At 40.7% G+C, this 22,013-nt stretch overlaps 1 protein-coding gene across 1 annotated transcript in view; it reads right to left on the bottom strand.

The window, feature by feature from the left end:
• Positions 1–921: 921 nt before the first annotated feature.
• The window catches only part of LOC125430858 (amine oxidase [flavin-containing] B-like), a 58,041-nt gene continuing 36,949 nt past the window's right edge, over positions 922–22,013 (bottom strand). The window contains exons 7-15 of the mRNA XM_048493157.1: positions 21,489–21,638; positions 20,193–20,352; positions 18,690–18,786; positions 14,590–14,643; positions 13,292–13,349; positions 12,677–12,774; positions 11,422–11,533; positions 8,887–8,949; positions 922–7,520 (exon numbers count right to left, since the gene is read on the bottom strand). Coding sequence (XP_048349114.1) covers positions 7,362–7,520; positions 8,887–8,949; positions 11,422–11,533; positions 12,677–12,774; positions 13,292–13,349; positions 14,590–14,643; positions 18,690–18,786; positions 20,193–20,352; positions 21,489–21,638 — 951 coding nt within the window. The 3' untranslated portion in view covers positions 922–7,361. The remainder of the gene's footprint in view (positions 7,521–8,886; positions 8,950–11,421; positions 11,534–12,676; positions 12,775–13,291; positions 13,350–14,589; positions 14,644–18,689; positions 18,787–20,192; positions 20,353–21,488; positions 21,639–22,013) is intronic.

Here is a 22,013-nt window from a genome sequence, read left to right as displayed (position 1 = left end):
CATCTAATAAAAAATGTTTAAGCAGGCCTATTGGGAAGGGGATTGGAGGAGCCTGGGGATGGCCTGGCCCTTGGGGGACTTTTAAACAGTGAGCCAGGGAGAAGACAAGGCCTTGCTCAAAGAGCACATAGACAGGCTGGGCAGTGGTAGGGGAGAGGGAGTTGGGTAGAAAAGAATCCCCCTAACTGTACTGAGGCTTCCTCTAGGGGGCTCCGTTGAGAGAAAAGGAGTCCTGTAAGGTGCAGAAGTCCTGGACTGCACCCCAGAGACTCTGAAGTCAGACACCTGCATTTTTAAAAGAATTTAACTCTTTTCCATGGAAGTCACTGGGGCACCTCAGTTTCAGTGTCATTGTCTGCTACTTAATCACTGGCATTACTTACCAGTTTAGATCAGATTGGTGATTAAATTATGCCTTCCAGCATGCTAGCTTTGGTTTTGACTTGGCCTGCACAGCCCAATCAGATAAATTCATAACTGGAGTTTTTAATTTGACTTATTATATTTGTGGTTGTATAACTCCATCCCATTTACAAATCAACAAAACATACACACTTCTGCACAATTTTTCAGGCTAATCACCTGAAAAAGTAATTACAACTATAAAATGGCCTACTTTGCCTAACATTGTATTGGAATTTGGCATCTCCCCATCGGGGAGAAAGGAGGAGTGTAAATGAATTAAATAAATAACAATTTGTTATTTATGAAACACCGGATTTGGGGAAATGGAAGAATTTCTGTTGAAAAGTAAACCCTGGAATGATTTCTAGCCAGTATCTTTGCATTATTCCGACTCTTGTGGCAAGACATTTTTCATAAGTTTTATTACAAGCAATGTTTAAAAATATATTATGTACAAGTGTATGCACTATCAGAAAACAAAAATTCTTGAAAGATAAAATGAAAACTCAGAATACATTTTGTACAACAGTATTTATTCATTTGTGTTTTAAAAAGCTTCACAGCTGCCAGATAAAAATATCTAGAAGACTTATTGATTCAAAAAAGAATGCAACAAGGGACTCAATAGAGAGACAGCCACCATAGAGGCACTTGAGAAAAACACCACAGTTTTATAAGGCACAAACAAACCATAACATACACAATCCATGTCTGTGTAATGTAATGTCATTTTTGATATACAAAACAGACAGACACAACTACTAGTGACTGGCATGTGATCAAAGGATGCAATCAGCTGCAGCATGTAATGTATTTAACATTGAAAAACCACCTTACTTTGCACGTGTTACTTTTATTTTTCCTGGAAAAGAACGTAAACAGTTGAGAAGATTTTAGGGAGGAGGTGATGGAAGAAATATTTTGTTTAATCAAAGGGTAGATTTTGTAGTCTACTTCTAATTGACACTTCATATTTGCACAGAGTATTGAAGGGTGTCCCATGTTTTAGTTCCTCCATTTTTAAACACATAGTCTACTAGCACATACAATTCTGGTTTCCGGAAGGCAAGCAGGTATTTTCTTTTCTCTACCTGCACAATTAATGTTAATTTTAAAAGTCTGCCACTGGACATAACTTTGATACCAGTTATGATTTGATACCAGTTATGATTTGATCATAACTTTGATACTGTTTTTATGATTGGATGCCAATATAATATTATTGATTGTTGTTTTAATGGGGGTTTTATTGTAACTATTGTTTTATTGTGTTGTTCACCGCCCAGAGCCCTTCGGGGGAGGGGTGGTATATAAAACCAATTATAAATAAATAAATACATACATACATACATACCAGCCTGGTCTTCAAGGCTAATACTTCTGAAGTCTTGCTGATTCAACATAGTAGCTAGTTTCCAAACTAAGTAATAGATCATAGCCCCTACTTCAGGAGCTGAGTAGGCCCGCTCTGGAGCATGGGATTTCCAAATTATAAATCCGTAGCCTGAAGCTATTTTGAGCTACTCTGGGTTGTAATTGGAGGCTACCTTGAAGCCCCATGTAATTGAAGCCCCATGGAGGAAAAGCTGATGAGAAGGAAATAAAGTACACTTGGGAAGAAATTAGTAACCATTTCTCACAGAGGAACAATAGCAGGGCCGGAGTGAGGGGGGGGGGGTCTGTGCCTGGGACACGCATGTGTCCTGCACCCCTGCCACACCCCCAGCTGCTCCTCCACGCCCCCTCACCTGCGCATGCCCAGTGCACCATGCACCCCCCATCCCCTTGGCATTATGCCACTGAACAATAGGCAAGGCAAATCTGAGCCACTAAGTTGAATGCCACTCAACACCTACCAGTGACTTTACTGTGACTTTCCACAAACGTGCTAAGCTTGCTGTTTTTGCTACCTGGTTGGAGGTGCAAAAACTGAGCAGGATTTTCAAACATTGTATCCACTGTGAACTCTGTCACTCCTAATGTGGCAGCTGATTCCCTGACCACATTAACATCAAAAACACCAGTACAATGGCTCCAGCTATACAGAATATAAACAGATAACAATGCTTTAAAACAGGTCATAATGAGGGGCAAATTAAAGCAGATTCCATGCAGTAGAATTATAACAGGTTGATGAAGGGAAATATCCCGGTTTGGGAAAGAACTTTGCATGAGTCCCTCCCACAAAACGGGATTGTCCTGTTATATTTCCTCAATCTTTTTTTACCGAGAGAACAGCATGGCTGCCCAACCACTTCATTGTTCCTGCCTCTCTGCCTGTTCTCTTTTCATCATGTCAGTTTTGTTTCTGCTGAGCTGCTGACCAGTGTGATAGCCTGCCATTTCAGAAATGTCCTCCAAGCATGTTTTTTCCCTTTGGCAGCAACTGTGAGTGCCATTTCACCTAAATGTGTACAGCGATGGATCTAAATGTGTACAGCGACGGATGTGTACATGCAAATAATGGCCTCGTTCCCTTTTCTTTTTCTTTTTTGGGTGCTCAGAGCACACAGTTAGGCAAATGCACATATGTATGGGACATGTTGCTTTGCTCCCTTTTTGGACAGATTTTATTATTTTGTATATCTTCATGTTTTCATGTGTCATGGTTTCAAAGCCCTAAACATTTTTCCATGGGGTTACTGTAAATTCTCCACTATTCAGAAATATTCCTTAGCAGAAGGGGGACTGGGCTGATGAAACAGCCAATCAGAACACAGGAAAAACAGGATGTTCGTGCCTACGCATTTGCATTGTAAAAAAAATGATATCAGGTTTGTGCGAAGGGGCAGAAAAAAATGGATTGTTTCCTCCATGAAAAACAAGCACCCATGTAAAGGGCAAAAATGGAATATAATAGACCTGGGTTCAAAAATAAACCTGTTATTATTATGCTGTGCGGAATCCACCAGACATAGAGAAGCACCCATTTGGGCTGTCTGAATTACTTCAAGGACTATACATCTTTTGCAGTTCTTTATCATGCTAGCTCTGTAGTGCAGGACGACATCCATAATACTTTCTTATAAGAAGCAAAAGATTAAACTGATGTCATACTCATTCAACAACTTTCATTAGTGTCAGTGGTACTGAGGCATTCAAAGGTCACTGTGATTCCTCTATACTATAACACCCATATGAGCACTGAAATTGGCAGTGAGGCATGCACCCTTCCAATGCATGCCAAAATAAGTTAAGTCACTGCCCATGGTACAAATATCTCTTTCTTAGAACTTGGAATTCCACAGTGATAAACAGATCATCCAACTCCCCTCAAATGTGCCGGTCTAAATACATTTTGTGAAAGTGTTGCCTGCTGCCCATTCCAGAACTGGACAAATATATACATACACATGCTTTGGAGATGTGGTCTATCACATGGCTGACTGGGGTCAAACTGAGAGGAGAACCATAATCAAAGCACACTTCAATACACAAAACATTCATTTTTTGACATTTTTTAAAAACTATGTGCACAACAGCAAATATGCTATTCTCACTAAGTCATTAAAGTGTAAACATTTTAACAATGTGACGGATTGCTGGTCACATATGGCAAAGAGCTAAAAGCACTGCACAGAAGAACCATCATTGACTAAAAAATGTCTACCAAATCTCTACCTCATGCTATTTGCCATAACAGTCTCTTTTTTTTGTAACAATGGTAAAGAAAGACTATGCAGCAAGCCCAGCTGGAGAGCTTCCTGGGAGCAACTGGCTGAGTTGACACAGTGTCAAAGTTGATATGCCTTTGGTAGGGTTGCCAACCCCCAGATGGAACCCGGAGATTTTCCCAAATGACCATTGATCTCCAGACTACAGAGATCAGTTCCCTTGGAGAACATGCATAATTTGGAGGGGAAACTCTATGGCATTATACTGACTGAGGTCCCCCCCCCCCAAACCCTGCGCTCCCAGGCTCCACCTCCAAATTTCCAGGAATTTTCAAACCTAGAGTTGGCCATCCTAGCATGTGGTTTGATGATCTTGCAAGGCAGTTCTTGTGTTCTTTCATAGTAATGTCACCTGACACTTTTATTTTCATATATACAATACAAGAGTAGGTCTTTCTTTTTTTAACCACAATGAAGACTGTAAGACAGCTTGTTCAAGGAGGTAATGTTTCTACCTGGTAAGTGAAAAAAATTCTCTATAATTTAGGCCCAGTTATTTCCATTTTAGATTGCTTTTTGATATTAAATTGTCTTTTTCAGAATAGGATGTCATTTACCGGATGATATTATTTACCTCTGAAAAGGTTCAGCTGCCCATTTCCACACAAATCAAGTCTCTAAAAAGGACAGCATGTTTTGTTGCAGGATTATTGACATTCCTGTGCAACACTCTGCTCTCCCTCCCTTCCCAACTCCAGTCACCTCAGGTACGATAAGCACTATGAATTCCAAGAAGCTGACAAAGGAACATGTTTGGTTTGAATCCTGTTTCAGCTCCCTGTTCTCCCTGCCAAAATAGTAGTAGGGCTAACAGCTATGTAAAGGTTGAAATGCATCCAATGCTTTTCTTGTTAAAAGTGTGTGTATGGTGTGGGGGCGAAGAGAGAAGGTAATCATATATAGTTTCACCAGTTTCCACCATTTCCCCCCTCAGGGCTTGGAAGAGTCCCCCACACACACACACACAAAAAGAAAAACAGTGCTAGTAACCCAGCACCAGTGAATACCCCTCCATAGGCCATAAAAGAAATCCAATTTTCCTAGAAATATCCATTTGAATTTAATACAAGAAATAAAAGAAACTGAGTAACTGGAATACCTAGTCAAAAATAAACTATCAAACCTAAGTTTTGAAAGTATGTTAAAAAGATGAATGTTTCTAAACTGATCAGTCATTACAATCAATTTTCTTATCCTTTATGGTTGAATTTCTGTACCTGCTACAATCCTAGCTAGGCTAAAACAAAAAAGTTTTAGTTTAAGTTTCAGGTAACATACTTCATGTAAAATGTTTCTGTGGGTCTATTAGAGTTGTATTTTCTGCTCGCTTCAGTCACAGATTCTTAGGGATGCACCCTTACTTACAATTACACTCACTATTGTAAAATATTTCCCTTGAGTGGTTCATTTTGTCCTGTCTTATGGATGCAGCTCCAATGCAGAACCAACTATGCTTTCAGAATTAAAGTATCAACAATTACAATCACCTCATACCAAGTGAATGTTGGAAGGTTCCATGATCTATAGCTGCTAAATGTCTTCTAACTGTATTAAAGTTCAGTACAAATATCGCATATGTGTCTCTGCCCTTATACTTGCAAAGAAAAACTTGGAAGAATAGAGACTGCCTTCCTAGAAACCAAAAGTCTGAGGAGCAGCTGTGGAACTGTTCTTCTCTATGCCACCCAGTTCCTTGTTGTCCTGGCATGGGTACTGTTTTCTGACTATGCCCCACTTCTGTCTGTGTGAATCTATGTAAAAGCTCCTTCCCCTGAATCAGATCACCCATTTCCTTCTCTTCAGCTCCAGTTACAAATTGCTAATTGGAATGCTCCTCACAGTGCCAGGAGTATTAAAGAACACATGCTCTCAGCACAGAGTCCCTTAATACGGCAATAATCATTTTCAGGTTTCTGGCATGAACGTTGCAAATTTCATGAAGAAGATTAGCAAATTTGGCTCCCATGACCTTGTGGTACCTTAAGCAGGGCAGATTGGCATTATAACTCCAGGACTCTTCTTGTTTAGCCAGTGGTCTGCCTCCCCCTCTTGGGCCATGTGGCTCAATAAAGGTGGTGTATAGCTTAGCTAAGCCCCATAGCTCAGAAAGGCAGCACCTGGCCAAGCAGAAAAGCAGGTTCTAACTCCCTTTCTCTTTTTTGTGGAACAGGATTATCCTCAACCTCACTCCAGTCCATCCTGACCACAGAGGCACAGCTCAGTGCTTTAGCGTGCAGAAAGTACTGGATTTAATCTGTCACACTTTCTATTAATAAATAACACAGAATGGATGGGGAAAAGCATCTACCTGAGAATTTAGAAAGTTGCTATTGGCCAAAATAGACAATATTAGGCTTGAGGCACCAATGATGTGATTCAGTATAAAACAATTCCTTAGAGACTTCATGTTTGGTAATTTCTTCCCTGGCTCTGTATCTGCATCTTAAAGACACAATCAAGGAAAAGTAAATATTGGAAGTCACCCTTAACCAGGATTTGAAGCTATCTTGATGGAATTCCATAATGCCAGGAAAAGAAGAAAGGGGGGGGGGTCATAATGCCAAAGTAATTCCACAGTGCCACAGAATTCCCCTGATCATTTAGCCTGTCCCCACATATTTTGGGGAGATCTGGTTAAGATTTTTAAAAGTATATGGAATCACAGGTCTCAGTCTTAAAGCACTAGTATGTATATGTTGGATCCACTCAGGTGTGGTTGCTCTTCAATTATAGGAGCTGCATGTATATAAATAATTAACTTTGAATGCTTCATTGCTTTAGGAACTATACTGGAATGACAGTTTCAAGAATACTGACTTTCAGGTAACATTTAATAATAGGATCTGAATAGCAATCACAAGTTTAGCTAAAAATATATAACGTATTCCATATGTAGCTTTCTTGCTAGAATTTATTCACTCATATCTCCTTACTTAAAATGAAATCTCCTATCCTTTATTTATTAGGCCCCCAAAAGCACTGGAGATAAAAAGTAGAGGGTCACACAACTACTTGCCTCCTATTGTGCAATAATTTTCACATTGACACTATGGTGAGACAAATGTGGAATCTGATCTTGTTTAGCAAACACAACAAAAAAACTGGTGAGAACAGAAACTGTGCTCCAGTCCCCCTTACATTTCATTATGGTTGCCAATTGTTAGTGGCATAGGAAAAAATATGTCCTGTTCACAATGTAAGTGTATGAGATAACTGCAATAATCACTGCTCAGCAAGAGAAAAAGGACTGTGCAAATGCACACAAAGGAAAACAGCTCCACATTAGTATATCCGCACCACTAGGCCCTTTTTATAGGCAAAGAGTCCAGCTACAGCCACTGATGTGAAAAAAGCAGAAAATCCTATCAACTTCATCAGTCCTGGTACAGATGGCAGGTTCTTTTCCCAAAAGGTACTAGTGATCGGCAGGGCTGGGACATCCTAGATAGAAGAACATTAATGATTAGGATGAGGGCACCACCGCTTTGACTGAATAAAGCACCAGAAACAATACACTAGAAACAGAAATTTACTTGGATGAAAACCCCTGGTAGTTAGGCACCACTTTTTTAATCTGCTTCCTCATATTCTTGTGATAACATAAGAAGCATTCTTTACAAATGGGACAAGCCCACATTAATCAAAAGTATAACATTTGAAACAGAGGACATTTGCTTTCCTTACTGTTTAGTAATTTTATTATTTTATTATTATTATTTTTAAACCACCCTCCCCCAGAGGGTTCAGGGCGGTGAACAACGAGGGGAAAAAATACCACATGATACCATATTTTAATGACTTGTCAAAGAAAACTGAGGCCTAGCACCACTAACTTAGGATTTATTGCAAAAAAACAAAAACCTAGGAACAAACTGTCAACAACTATCAATCTTCCCTTAGTTCTGTGACTAGAAGCTGCATTTCCAGTTTTTTACTGGCTAGACTGTGCCTCCAACCGCGCGAGCTCGCGAGCCGCATGCGCAAGTTCTTCCGGCTGTTGTTCTGGCGGCTCCAGGAGCCGAGCCGCTGGGTCTTTCTTCACCCGCCTCTGGGCGAGGAGCAGGGCTGGCGTGATCAATCGCCTGGCGGCCGCTCCGGCCGAGACGCAGGGCCTCGCTTCACCCGCCTCTGCGCCAGAAAGCAGGGCGGGCGCATCAATCGCCCGGCGGCCGGCAAGGTCGAGCCGCCGGGCCCCTCTTCACCTCGGGCTTCGCGCCGAGCAGGGCGGGCGCAGACACCGCCTCGGGCGCCGCGCAAGGCGCTAGCCAGCGGGCCCCTCTTCAACCCGCCCTGCGCGGAGCAGGGCCGAGCCGCCGGGCCCATCTATGCCTACCCTGCAGGCGTGGGGTGTGTGAGCGGGGCGGGGGCGCGAGCAAGCAAGTGGGCGGGGGAGCGGAGGGGGGGGCGAGCGAGCGGGTGGGGGGGAGCAGGGGAGGGGGAGCCAAATGGCTCTTTGAGGGGAAAAGGTTCCCGACCCCTGGGCTAGATAAAGTCATTGTCACAGCTCCCTCTGTTGGTCAGGATAACGGTCTGTTCTGACAGCATCTTTGTCCTTGGGGCAAAATCAAAACAAACAAACAAAAAGACCATCTACAACCCTGATTATATACAAATACATAAAGAAATAAACATATAGAGGCAATGAAAATGGCAAATTCCAAGTTGGCCATTATGAGGAAAGAAACTGAAAAGATAAGTCAATATGATCATGCCTTTATATGAATATAGTGTCTTTTGAGAAGATGCTCCAATAAAGCATTTTTTCACCTCATTAACAAAAGAAAACTACAACTAAATAAAAACTTACAAGTGATTCTGGTTCTGGTTTATAAATTTCTTCTTCTGAAATTTTTCCCATAGTGAATAGTATCTGAAAAGTCAAAACATTGCTTATGAAGTCTAGAAAAGGAGAAACATACGTGATGAGCAGCTGTTGGCACAGCCACGGGAAAGGCTTAGAAAACAATTACATAATGAAGGCACATCAAGATTTCAAATGTTATTGAAGAGATATCTTCTCAACAATTGAAAACCTTACGGATGGAAGATATAAAATTGATAGCAAGTCAAAATTTTATGAGAAAATTGGCACAAGATTTTGGATGGATATTGAGAAAGTGGATAAGAATTACTAAGGGAAATGCTGAAACGTAAAGAGTTGGACAGTACTTTTTATCATATATGGTGGGCTTGCAAAAAACCAACAATGTACTGGAATGAAATACATGGTAAAATGCAGAACATCTTTTTTTTAAAAAAAAAAATTTTTGCTATGGATGATAAGAGTATGCTGTTAGGCATGATGTCTTAAAAAAAAAAATAGAAGAATTATTCAGATATAATTATTCAGTGGCCAGAGATACATTTGCAACAAAATCAAAAGCAGATGATTACCAACAGCAAGAAGACTGGGAAAACAAACTAACAGAGTGGCAAAATTAACAAGGTATGTGAATAGACCAGTTGCAAAATTTCAAAATAAATGGAGAGTGTATTATTCATATTATCTTCATGGAATGGAGAGCAGAGGAAGGGGAAGCTGAACTGACATGTATGTCATGTAATTTGTTCAGATTTTTACTTTGTATTATATGTGGAGAGAGAACAGAGATGTGAAAGAGGGGAGGGAGGGGGGCAAAGGGTGTTTAACAGGGAAAAACATTGAATGAATAGCAGGTACATGACAACTATACATGGATTCATTTCCTGGTATCTGGATATCATGGAATTTTATGTTTAGATTTATTATTATTGATAATACCATTTATTGTTTATTATATTTTATATATACTTTAAAAATGATTTCAAATATTATAGGACTGTGGGGAAGTTACACAAAATAATTGTATAATCTTGATATTACTCAAGATTCCAATAAAACTTCATCCTGTGGCACATCTTCAGGATTATCTAAATACTTACAATCAAAACAGTAATAGATAGATCGAGTCACCCTCTGCTAATATACTCTCTCACCGTCTATTCCTTCCTTCCTTCCTTCCTTCCTTCCTTCCTTCCTTCCTTCCTTCCTTCCTTCCTTCCTTCCTTCCTTCCTTCCTTTCCTTCCTTCCTTCCTTTCCTTCCTTCAACCTACAAATCTTGAGTAACATCAATTAATTCCAACTAGGACTAGGAGAAATGGTCAGAGATTTACTACTGCCTTCCTCTACACAGCAACCCCTGCCTTCCTTGGCGGTCTCCCAACCAAGTAGTAACCATGGCCAGCTCTGCTTAGCTTCCAAGCTCTGATGAGATAATACTTTGGCTGATTACGCACAAGGCATCTGCTGTGCAATGGGAGCAAATGTGCGTCACCACAAAATTTCTTTTTCAGACATATTACCTCAAGCCCAGCTTTCATTTTATATTCTCCCCACAGCAAGTGAGTCCACTTCTAGCACAAATTTAATTTTACTTCACTGCCAGATGGACAGATTTGCCAGTGGGCACAGCTTTGCCCCAGATCTCTTTCCTCCACCCACACCCAGCCCACCCAGTCTCATCTCCACCACTCCCTTGTGCTGCTTTGCACACCCCTCCCTCGCCTTCCTCCATGTTGCTGACTTCTTCCTGCTTCTCTAATGCTTATATCAATACACTGTTCAGAGAGTTGGCTTTTGCATTTCTGCTGTGGATCCTTGGGAAATGTAATCCTAGGCTGGGATCCACCATACATGCTTGTCTTCCAGGAGAAGTCTTCCTGCTTGACAAGCAAAAACAAAACAACCCCCCAACCCCTCCCCTGCCAGCAGCAGCTCTTTCAATCTACTGGCAAATTGAGGGGAAAGGGAAAGAGTGCACCTCCTCAGTGCTGTAGATGATAATGCCTGGGCTTGAGGGATTGCTCTTGCTCGTGCAAAATCCTCTTGCTTTAAAAAATGTCCGTCCCCCCCCCACCTATGATACCCAAGTTTGATTACCAGCTCGGAGAAAGGCATGTGATTGTCTGGCTCTGCCCCCTCCCCGTTTTTGATACCACATTGTCAATGCACTCCCCCCCTCCCCGCAAAACAACGCAATCAACTGGCCAAGCAAAAGTCTCCTGGTTGGGGCTGTGGCCTTCCAGAGGGAGGGGGAGAGAATATCAGCTCTAGAGCTCTGGGCCTTTAAGGCTGTTGATGGGCAAAGTTAAGAGAACTGGGAGAAGGAGAGGCTGACAGACAAACTGCGATGCAGACTATGGGCTGCCTCCTTGCATGTAAATGGAAAAATGCGAGGAGAGCCTTCTGCAAGCCTAGTGGAAAGAGAACAGCCTCACAGTAAACATTCCATGGGTAATGAGTCTTTGGCTATCAGGTTGCTATACATATTTAAAATGTCTCTGTTAAACAGTCTTCCATACCTCTCTGGCTGCTCTTTCCCCAGCCTGTACTGCACCTTCCATGTAGCCGCTCCATTCTGAAGCTGTCTCAGTGCCAGCAAAGAAAATCCTCCCAACAGGCTGGCGAATGATCCTTCAAAAAGAAAAGAATGACACGTTTTTCTGATTGCAAATTAGCCAAGGCTACTTAATGAATTTTGTTCCCTATGACAAATGGTCTCTAGCTTCCTTAAAGAATCTAGACCAGTGGTGGCGAACCTATGGCACTCCAGATGTTCATGGATTACAATTCCCATCAGCCCCTGCCAGCATGCTGTACTGCAATACTACACCTCAGTGCAACACAACCATGTGTGTTGTGTCATCATTGCTTCACAAACAGCTCCCTCAAAGCAAAAGAAAAAAGAAAAAACTACACATGCCATGCCAGGGATTACCAGACAAAACAAACTATCTTCTTCTTCTTCAATGCGACGGTCATCGGATGAGCTGTAAGCAGAAAACCTCTGTGGGAAATTCTCACCAGATGGCGGAGGCACAGAAAAACTCTGCAGCAGCACACAAAGTGGCTGGTGCAACTGTGAAACTGACAAGAGTTCTGTTGAGAGGCAGGTGGAAAAAAAGAACCATTTTGGCTGTACACACTTGTGTTCCACGTGCCGTGGGTACACAAAAAGCCAAAACTGATCTTGTAAAAACTTCTGCAGGACGTTTTATTTCTGCTGTGTAGAAAAGACCACTGTGAGGGAAGCTGGTTTGGAACGTTTCAGCAAAAAGAAATGCTCCAAAAGTGTTTTCAGATACCATGGAGAAAAAGTGTTCTGGAAACCTTTCCAGAATCAAAGGGAGGAAAAACAATTTGAAACTCCACAGAGGAAATGTTTTATATTGTAAATGGCATATGCTGAAAACATCATCATTTGCCATCAAATCAACATGTTAAAAAGAATCCTGGCTTTATACGCATATGATTTCTCAAGATGACCTGTAAGGTATGCATCTTCCAAACAAATGTTTGATGCAGTCTGTTAAAATGCAGTCTATTTGATGCCTAAATTAAGACACACACACACCCTGCCAATTCCTCTGTTCCATAATAGATCCTTTAATAATTGACCATACTAACGCATCCATAAAGGACTGCATGTTCAGATCTGCAATAGTACAGGTTACTGCATGATGCATCAAACCTTGTTTTTTACCCCAACACTAATTGTCATGATTCACACATTAGAGAATGACCACTTTCTAACATTACCGTTTGCTATTATCATACCTTCCATACTGAGTCATTATCCCAGGTGGAAAATAGGCTGTGTAGCACCCTCCAGAATACTGCTCTTCACACCAGTTCTTCTCTTCATAATGCACTGGCTAGAAGGCAAATAAAAACAAAGTATGAAGGGAAGAGGAGAGTTCTTCTGATGACATACAGAATGTATTTCCTTCATCAATTAAGGAAAAAATTACTTAATTTCAACAGTTCAACATCCATCCTGCTACAGACTTCCAGCCTCCTTCTCATACTGCTTCTGAAAGTTTCCTGAGCAGTATTAGGAGAGGGTGGTGCAGACTGAAACTGAAGTGGAAGGAAAGAGGTGAAACAATTGCACTATGTGGACAAAAATCCATTCTGTGCATAGATAGTACTTATAGTTCTATGCCAATATTTTAATTTCTTCCTTCCACATTCTGGAAGTTCCTTAAAATTACTAATTCTTGATTTCGATACAAAACTGTAAGGTGCATATCAATCATCAAATGGATGGTGAATTTTGTTGACAGTATTTCTGTTTTGATATTTTGGACATCAAACTTGAACATTTTAAAATTAATTCTCTGTGCATGGTATAAAGAAAATAATATAATGTGCTAGTTACTATGGTCTTACATGTAAGGCCTCCTGTGATCCCAAAACCTTTGCATAGAGCTCACAGATCTGAGTTTTCCTGTAGAAAAAATGCAAACAAGCCCAAAATATAATATTGATATTTTCGTACTTTATGAAAACAAAGAATAGTATGGTCCATGAGCTGGAGCTAAATTTTCTGCACCCCAGGCATGCGCCCAGTGCACAGCACACCCCTGTCCCCTTGTAAATCCGCCACTGCTTTTTTGAGAGATTTTTTTCACACCAAATGAAATACTGAAAATTAACAATTGTGCCAATTGCAAGTTACTTTTATAGTAGAGTTCTCTCTGTAGCAACGCTACCCAATAGAAATAATTTGAAGTTCATAATAACTATCCTGAAGTATGAATGCAATTGAAGATGTCATAATAATGCTTTTGTCATTAACTTATGCCACCTATGTACTCATAATGTTACCTTTCTTATGTCTAGTAAAAAACTCAAACGATGTTTCTGCTAAAAAAACCTGACTCTATAGCCCAATCCAGAGCACTAAGCAGCAGCCTCCAGATGGGTTTTCAGCAGCATGGGGAGGCACAAAATAAAAAAGTCTCCCCGCCACCAAAAAGCCCTCTATTGGCTGCTGCTGCCATCGCCGCCGCCGCCGCCGCCGCCGCCTCCTCCTCCTCCTCCTCCTCCTCCTCCTCCTCCTCCTCCTCCTACTACTACTACTACTACTACTACTACTACTACTACTACTACTACTAGGTTTCATCATCATCATCATCATCATCACTACTACTATTGGGCTCAGTGGGCTTAAGCCACCCAAAAGGGTAACATAAGTCCATGCCCCCAAGCACTGGCATCCTGGAAGGCAATGCCAAGGTGGAAGCTGACTGGTTGGCTACACCCCCAGCCACACCTCCAGAATGCCAGCAAAGATGGTGGGGGCGTAGGGGTACTGATGCAGTGCTGCAGTGGCCATCTACCAGCAGTTTTGCCCCTCTGCAGGGTTAAGTGCCCTAGAGCAGGTAAATCCACTGGTGTAGGGCCTGTCGTCTCCACAACAGCCTTCTTCCCCCCACCTGGTCTGGATTGGGCCCTTACATTTCCCATCTCTATAGTATGAATATAAAACTAACATGTGTTGGAATGTATGGCTAACTACACTTTCTATTCAGCATGAACAATATTCATAGATATATACAAAAAGTGAAACTTCAAACACCCTAGTCCAAAGTGTCTAGACATTAATTCTTTTTATTATCATACAAACATGGAATGAAAGGACCAAAATCTTTGTCAGTTGAAACCTATTGATTTATTGATCTTACCTTTCTTCTTTAGTAAGGTGTGCTAATCTTCTACATTTCCGTGCAAGGATGAAACTAAAATTTTAAAACATATAAAGTGAATTCATAAAGAGAAATATGGAAGTTTTTAATAAAAATATAAAACATATAAATCATTAACTTTCACATGGAATATGCTGGGGTCAATTTAATATAAAGTTCAATTCCTAATCTTTGTAAGGTCTGAAGCAGTTTTCTATGTTTTACAAAAGCACCCATACAGAAAGAATGACTGAGATAAATTTTCTTCCTTCCATCCTACTTCCTTCCATCCTTCCTTCCTACTTTGACTTAAGTAATGTAGAAAGAGAGAGGTCTTGCGTTTCCTAATTTAATAAGGAACTATACATATTACTGGACAAAAATGCAAAGGGCTCCTTAATTTCCAGGTAAGTTTGAAAAGTGGATATGATTCATTCTTCCTATTTCAGTAGTTCTACATACCATATGAAACCATCTAGAAATTATTAGAAGTACAGGAAAATGCTTCTTCCAGAAAGCAACCACAGAGCCTCTGTTCATAGGAGATTTTTTTTAATCTGTCCTCTAAAACAGCAGAGTGCAGGGTGTTACTACAAGCCAATGAAAACATGCTCCTATGATTTTTATTCTCTAGAAAAAATAGATAACTGGCTGGTTTCACCTGGAATCTAAGGGATTCAAGAGCCAGATATTCCAGAGTAAGCCTTACATCAGATTGTCTCTCTATATCATAAACTCTTTGTCTGACAATCTTTGTCCACAGATTGAGGAGAACTGTGAGCCAATAATTTATTGAAGTTATTTTGATTATGGCATCTACTTTGACTATCCCAGGTTCTAATCTAATCCAGGCATTAGACACACACTTGGACAGTTGCAAGAGTGACTTTAGAAATTTGGCTTGAATTTTCTCCAGGGTTAGGTGCATTGGTGCAAGTAGGCAACCCTGTCTTACGCCCTTGAATGTTTTAATAACATCTGTCAGGATGCTGTGTCGATGGTATCTAACTCTTAGAGAGGTGTTTAAGTGTAGACTTTGTATAAGAGCCAAAAGTTGCCTATTGATAGAGGATTTTCTTAATTGTCTTATCCGGGATACTGAGTCAAAGGCAGCTTTTAGGTCAATAAATGTGGCACGAAGGGAAGTATATTTCCATGTGGCTTATTTTTCAATTAGATGCTGAACAGTTAAACAGTGATCTAATGTGGATCTATTTGCTCTAAATCCAGCTTGTTTCTAAACACCTTCACTGTCCAACCAAAGGATGAATTTATCAAGAAGGTGTTTTGAGTAGAGCTTATTTATGATATTGAGCAGGCTTACTGGTCCATAAATTGCTGGCTCCGTCTTGTCACCTTTTTTATAAAAAGGGATAACAATAGCTGTACCCCAATCTACTGGAATCCGACCTGTTTCACTGATGTAGGTGAAGAGTGATCCAAGAAATGGGCTCCATCAGTCAGAATTTGCTTTGAGTAATTCTGCCATGACTCCATCTTGTCCAGGGGCTTTGGCACTTTTCAGTTGCATTATCAGAGATTTTACCTCACTCATGGAAAACGGTGGCCATTTGGCTAAATCGCCCATCTCAGGTACACACTGAGAATGGTCTGGACAGTCATAGAGACTGAAAGAATGAAACTCATCTATCAGGTGGGATCCCCACCGAGAGGGGGGTTGTCCAGCTATTTTCCCTCCCTGAGACCAGTTTCCAGAAAAGTGACTGATTCTTTGATTTAGTGGCCAAAATAAGACTAGCCCATAAATTCTCCAAATATCTTTTCTTACTATAGGCGATTGTGGCCTTGTATTGTTTCTTTGGAGCAAGAGCCACGAAGAGGGATCTTGTTTATTTGCCTCATCAATAGTCTGAGCGGACTTGTAGGCTTCAGTAAGAGCCTTCCTTGCAGAATGGCAATGTTGATCAAACTAATGCCTTGAGAGGCATTTTATTTTTCTTACTCCTTCCTAAGGAGGGGTGAATAAATGGGATTTTAAATCCTGCATCAAATGTTCATAGATTAAGAGGGGGGCTTCCTGGTTTTCCAGATTCTCAATATATCTGTCCATCATATCCAGTTTTTCAGGAGTGAAAATCCCTGAGATTTTCTCCTTTAGACTTTCTGACCACTTTATCCTAATGCTTTGATGTTCTAAAATTCTTAGCTCGGGGGAAAAAACATTTTCGTCCCTATACAAATTTTTTTCTTGTCCTTAGATGCAAGAAGAGGGGAAAACAATCCCCTTCTAAATAAGGAAGAACCTGAAATTTTTTGACTTGGGGGAGTAAAGAGTCTTTCACCAACACATAATCTATTGTACTGGCTTTAGCCCCTGCCATAAAGGTAAACCTGCCTGGGTGGTTATCATCAGTTGTGCCATTTAAGATTTTTATATTTAATCTAAAGGAGAAAAGCTTTAAATGAGCTCCAAAAAAATTGGTGCCAACATCCCTACTAAGTCTTTACTTGGCTAGTCAGATGATATTCCTCTTCTTCTAAGAACCCCAATTTCCTATTGAACATGGCTATTAAGGTGTAATGCCTAACCTGGCATTAAAATCACCAGCTAAAAGGAACTTTGCCTCTGGATACTTTGATGCGATGGTTGTGATATATGATTCTAATCTTTGCCTATTCTCCTCAATTTCATGCTTATGTCAGAGAGGGGGAAGAAAAACATTTACAAGAATTATATTTCCCTCTTGCCAAGAAATATAGACGGCCTTAGCAATTAAACCTAAAGAGGGGAGCTCTTCACAATTTATTCCCACAGCGGTAGAAATCAGAATGCCCAATCCACTCTTTAGTCTCCCCAGGCCTTTTCCTGGGGTAGCTGTAATATGAAATGTGATACAGCCATCCAGCTCAAGAGAAGCAGCACACCAGGTCTCTTGCAGAGCAATGATATTAAAATTTTGCCTAAAGAAGGGTAGGTCAGTTGATTGGGATAAGCATCTGTACCAGCTGGCAACATTCCAAGACATTATGGAAAGAATGTGCTTGGAAAGAGAATGTGCCAGACGTCAATTTGTTGTAGAAAAACAGTCCAGAGTTCCATCCTCACTGAAGAATACACAACCATTGTTGGTATGATCAGGTCTCGTGGGGCGATTGGTAGTAGGGGCCAAATCATCATTATTGGAAAACTTTTCATGGTGGGCTGGATTGACAACATCCTTTAGATTAGAGTATCTGAAGTCTCCTCCTCTAATAGTAAATGCTCAAAAATTTCATTTAAAAATTTCATTTACTTCCAGAGCATCTGCATTTCTCCCTGAGCATCTGCTACTATGACTATGTTGGAGTTGCATAGTTCTCAAAATGCCAAGAATTATATACATTCATCCCCATAGGAGGTTGTCTGGAGAAAAGGGACTGCATCCAATTCTGAATAGTCATTTGGGGAACTTTTGTTAGTTATCCCCTTTATGGGTCCATCCATGGGCAGCTTCTGTGTTTTCTGCTGATCATACTTTTCAAATAATTGGGCCCTCATCTGGTCAATATGCTGTAATACCGCTTCTTGCTCAGATTGGGGTAGAAGTTCAAAGGGACTGGTAGTTTTCACTGATTCCCTTCCTCCTGCAGACACTCCACTTTTCTTTTTATTCTGTTTGTGAGAGTTCTCTGACCCACCTATAAGCAGATTTATGGTACTGTGATGAGGGGGCAGGAAAGTCACTCCACTCTTGGCTCAAGACACACCCCTTTTGTGGGGCATTATGGAGAGCAAGATTTTATGCAAACCTTGGCACTCTCTCTGTATTAGCATGCCTACTATGCAGAGAATCTGGCACACACCATAAAAATATCCAATTTAATTTTTTTAAATTGAGTCACTAGCTCACTTGAGTGAGATGAAAATATGAAGATCTAAGATCAGAATCTTTTGCAAGCCCAAATGTGATATGGGTGGATAGGCTCTGCTAATTGAATACAGCCTAATCTTTTATTGTATCACTCCTACCATAGACAGTCTTATCATCATCACTCTGCAAACATACAGTACATACTTTAGTCAAGATACATATGAGATTCTCCCAACATTTCACCTTTTCTCTTGTACAACACCCAACAGATGACTTTTAGAGACTTACCCTATTATGGCTGGAAAACTTCCATCAGGTTTGGTATCATCTAGTGTCAAACCAATTGCTGCTTCTTCATCTTCAATTATCATAGTACCACAGAAATCTGAATGAGAATGAGCAGTCATTCAAAATATCAGCTGTCCAGGTATTGTAACAAACAACACAATATCCATCTCAAGTCTTCTAACCTCTCAGATGACTTTATTAGCAGGAGTACCAAAGAAATATTTATTACATTGAGCATCTGTAATAATTGAAATGTTGCACCAAGCACATTTTTAAATGTTGCAACAAGCATGTGAATGTGCTCATGTGCACATGCACACATGTACGCACACGTGTGCGAGTAAACACACACACTGAGGGTTTTAGAAGGAGGTCAGCCTTTCTACCTGTGATCCCTTAATTAGAGAATGATGAGATTCAACCTAGAAACATATACAACAATGCAAAGGAGTTAAGAACTGAGAGATGTACAGAACACAGAAGGACGCCTCTGCCGCATCTGAACCAGTAGCAAGTTCTGATTTCACATCTTTCCTTAGTCATGAGGAACATTTTTTAAAAATGAAATTGGATATTCTTAGGGAGCCAGATCATGTAGTTTGCTAGTAATCTTTCCAACAAAGAAAACATCTCTGAGCAGGCATAAAATTTTGATCTCCATAGCACACTACTACATTTATTCTATAAGAAGCAGCATTCCAAAATGAAAGTAAGAATGAGCAGAATAGAGAACAAGGGCACATTTTAGGGTAGTACTACTGAGAGTTCCTGCCTGTTTGTTTGGTTCTCCTACATATTAAGACACCAACATGTGTTTGAACGTAGTGACATATCTCTAGATACCAAATCAATGAGAAGCAACAGTAAAATTAATAACTCAGTCCAGAGCTGAGGGTATGGGGACAGTGCTACTTGAATGCTGCTCCAACCACTCCACAGGGCTTTTCCATGGTGTGGGAAGCTTGAAAGCTTTTTTTAAAAAAACAAAAAACCTCCAATTCCCTCATAGGGGAGAACCGAGATATCCCACAAAAATTGCAGCATATCTCTGCTGGCAGCTCTGCCAATGTACAGGGGCTGAAAGGGGTCTGCAGTCTCACTAAGGTCAGCCCTGCCTCCTGGAACTCCCCCAGAACATCCCTGGAATGCCAAGAGTGGCATGCAAGCACTGACAGGTAGCCAAGCATCACAACTTTGCATCACGGAGTGCCGCAGCCATGGGTGCTGACAGATTTGCCCCTCTGCCAGAGTTAAGTGCCCTGGAGAGAGCACTTATGCTGGCAGAAGCCCACGCTGCATCAGAGGGGGATTCGGGGCTCCCCTCAGGATTGTGTGCAGCACAACACGTTTGGATATGCTCACAGAAAACTTTAAAGAAAACAGCTGAACATCTTTTGCATTCATTTTAAAAAGCTGATATAGCTCCCAAAAATGGATTAATGAATTACTTTAAACTGAAGCACATTAACCTTGTTCACTTGTATTTAAGTTCAAACAAAATACCTTTTTTCCTCCAGAATGATTCCTTGTAGTACACTATACATTTGATGACTGATCCCATGGGGATCCGATTAATCAACTGATTTCTCAGTGAAGGCAAAGGCGGATTAAAGTGAATCTTCAAACCAAGAGCTGGGGGAATGGCACTAATAACATATTGGGCCTTAGAAAGAAAAACAAGAAAAATGAAATTGATCTTCATTAGGCAATTAAAAATATAGCAGATTTCCACTAAGCTATCTATGGCCAAAGCTACCACTACCTAAACGACAAAAACAGATGTCCACATTTTTGAAATGGACAAAAAACAAGCCATCAAAAAGCCTTTTATGACACAAAAAAAGCACAAAGCTTATTTGGGTTAAATCTTACCATGAAAATAAACATTTATCCTTCAACTCACGTCACAGTTCCAGAACATAGTTGCTTAATCTCTACCAAAGTGAGCTTGCAGTGATTCAACTTAAGCTATTGATAAACACAACCTTATCCTTCAAGAATAAATTAAATTGGAATCATGCAGTCTTATACTGACATGAGAGGAGGAGCATTAAGACTGCTCCTTGTTGTACGAGTCCTTTTCCAACCAGCAGAACTCAGCCATGTCCAATTACAGGCAGTGCAAAGAGGTTCATCAGCAAAGGCAGCTGTTCAGGTGGTGCAGAAATAGTGAATTGATGACAAAGTAAGCCACATGTCTTTAATTGCCTGCATGGTGTGAGCGTGTAGACTCAGGGGAGAGCAAGGTCACCAGCATGAAAGTGCATAGCTGCTGATGAGCTGGTCGCCTTGCATTGCAAAGAAGAAGAAGAAGAGTTTGGATTTATATCCCCCCTTTCTCTCCTGTAGGAGACTCAAAGGGGCTGACAATCTCCTTACCCTTCCCCCCTCACAACCAACACCCTGTGAGGTGGGTGGGGCTGAGAGAGCTCCGAAAAGCTGTGACTTTGCTAATGTTATCAACCCATGTGAGATGTTGACTTCTGCTTCTGTCTCAGAACTCTCAGCCCATGAGGAGGCAGACAATAGCAAACTACCTACAAACTTCTCTTGCCCTGAAAACCCTCTAGGGTCACCATAAGTCAGCTGTGACTTGATGGAACTTTCCACCATAACCAATAGGTACAGGAGGAGATAAATCAGTGGAAATAATTTAAACAGCAAATCAAAAAGCATAAAACTTACAACTTTTTTATGGTTGCAGTACATTTTAAGTTTTTTTTAAAAAGTACATCTATATTTTCCCCATACTTGGCAAATACAATAGTTCCAGATGTGAGCATTCCAACTATAAATCACCTCATATGTTTCATGATCTAGTGTCTCCACTATGACTCTTTCACCTGTCTGATCAATGCAGATTACAGGCTTTTCTAGTTTAACACTGTCTCCAAGGTATTCCATAATTTTCTCACTGATTTGACCTGAACCGCCAACAAATTTCCGCTCCTGGAACATGGACAGAAAAAACAACATGTCACTACAGGCAAATTAGGCATGGTAAAATAATATCCATATGAGCTACAAAGTAATCTACTTTTTAAAAAATTACCTCTAGTTAAACTACTCATAGATACTGCATTGTGAAAATACTTTTGCATACTATAAAGTTCTTTTTGCATATTGTTTAAGAGCTTCAAGGTACAGTGCATGCTATACATGCAAAAAGTCCTGTGCTTTTGCATGCATAGCACACGCTATCTCCGGTATCAAAAACAGGAGGTGAGATCCAGCATAGTGTTTTTGCAGGTACAAGAACTTCTACCCATAAAATGCAGGTTTTGTGGCTCCCCCCTCCAACAGCAGCCCTAGACTGCCCACCCC

This window comes from Sphaerodactylus townsendi, linkage group LG04, assembly GCF_021028975.2.
Source record: "Sphaerodactylus townsendi isolate TG3544 linkage group LG04, MPM_Stown_v2.3, whole genome shotgun sequence".
NCBI classification, from domain to species: Eukaryota; Metazoa; Chordata; class Lepidosauria; order Squamata; family Sphaerodactylidae; genus Sphaerodactylus; species Sphaerodactylus townsendi.
This window is presented reverse-complemented; position numbering and strand designations above follow the sequence as displayed.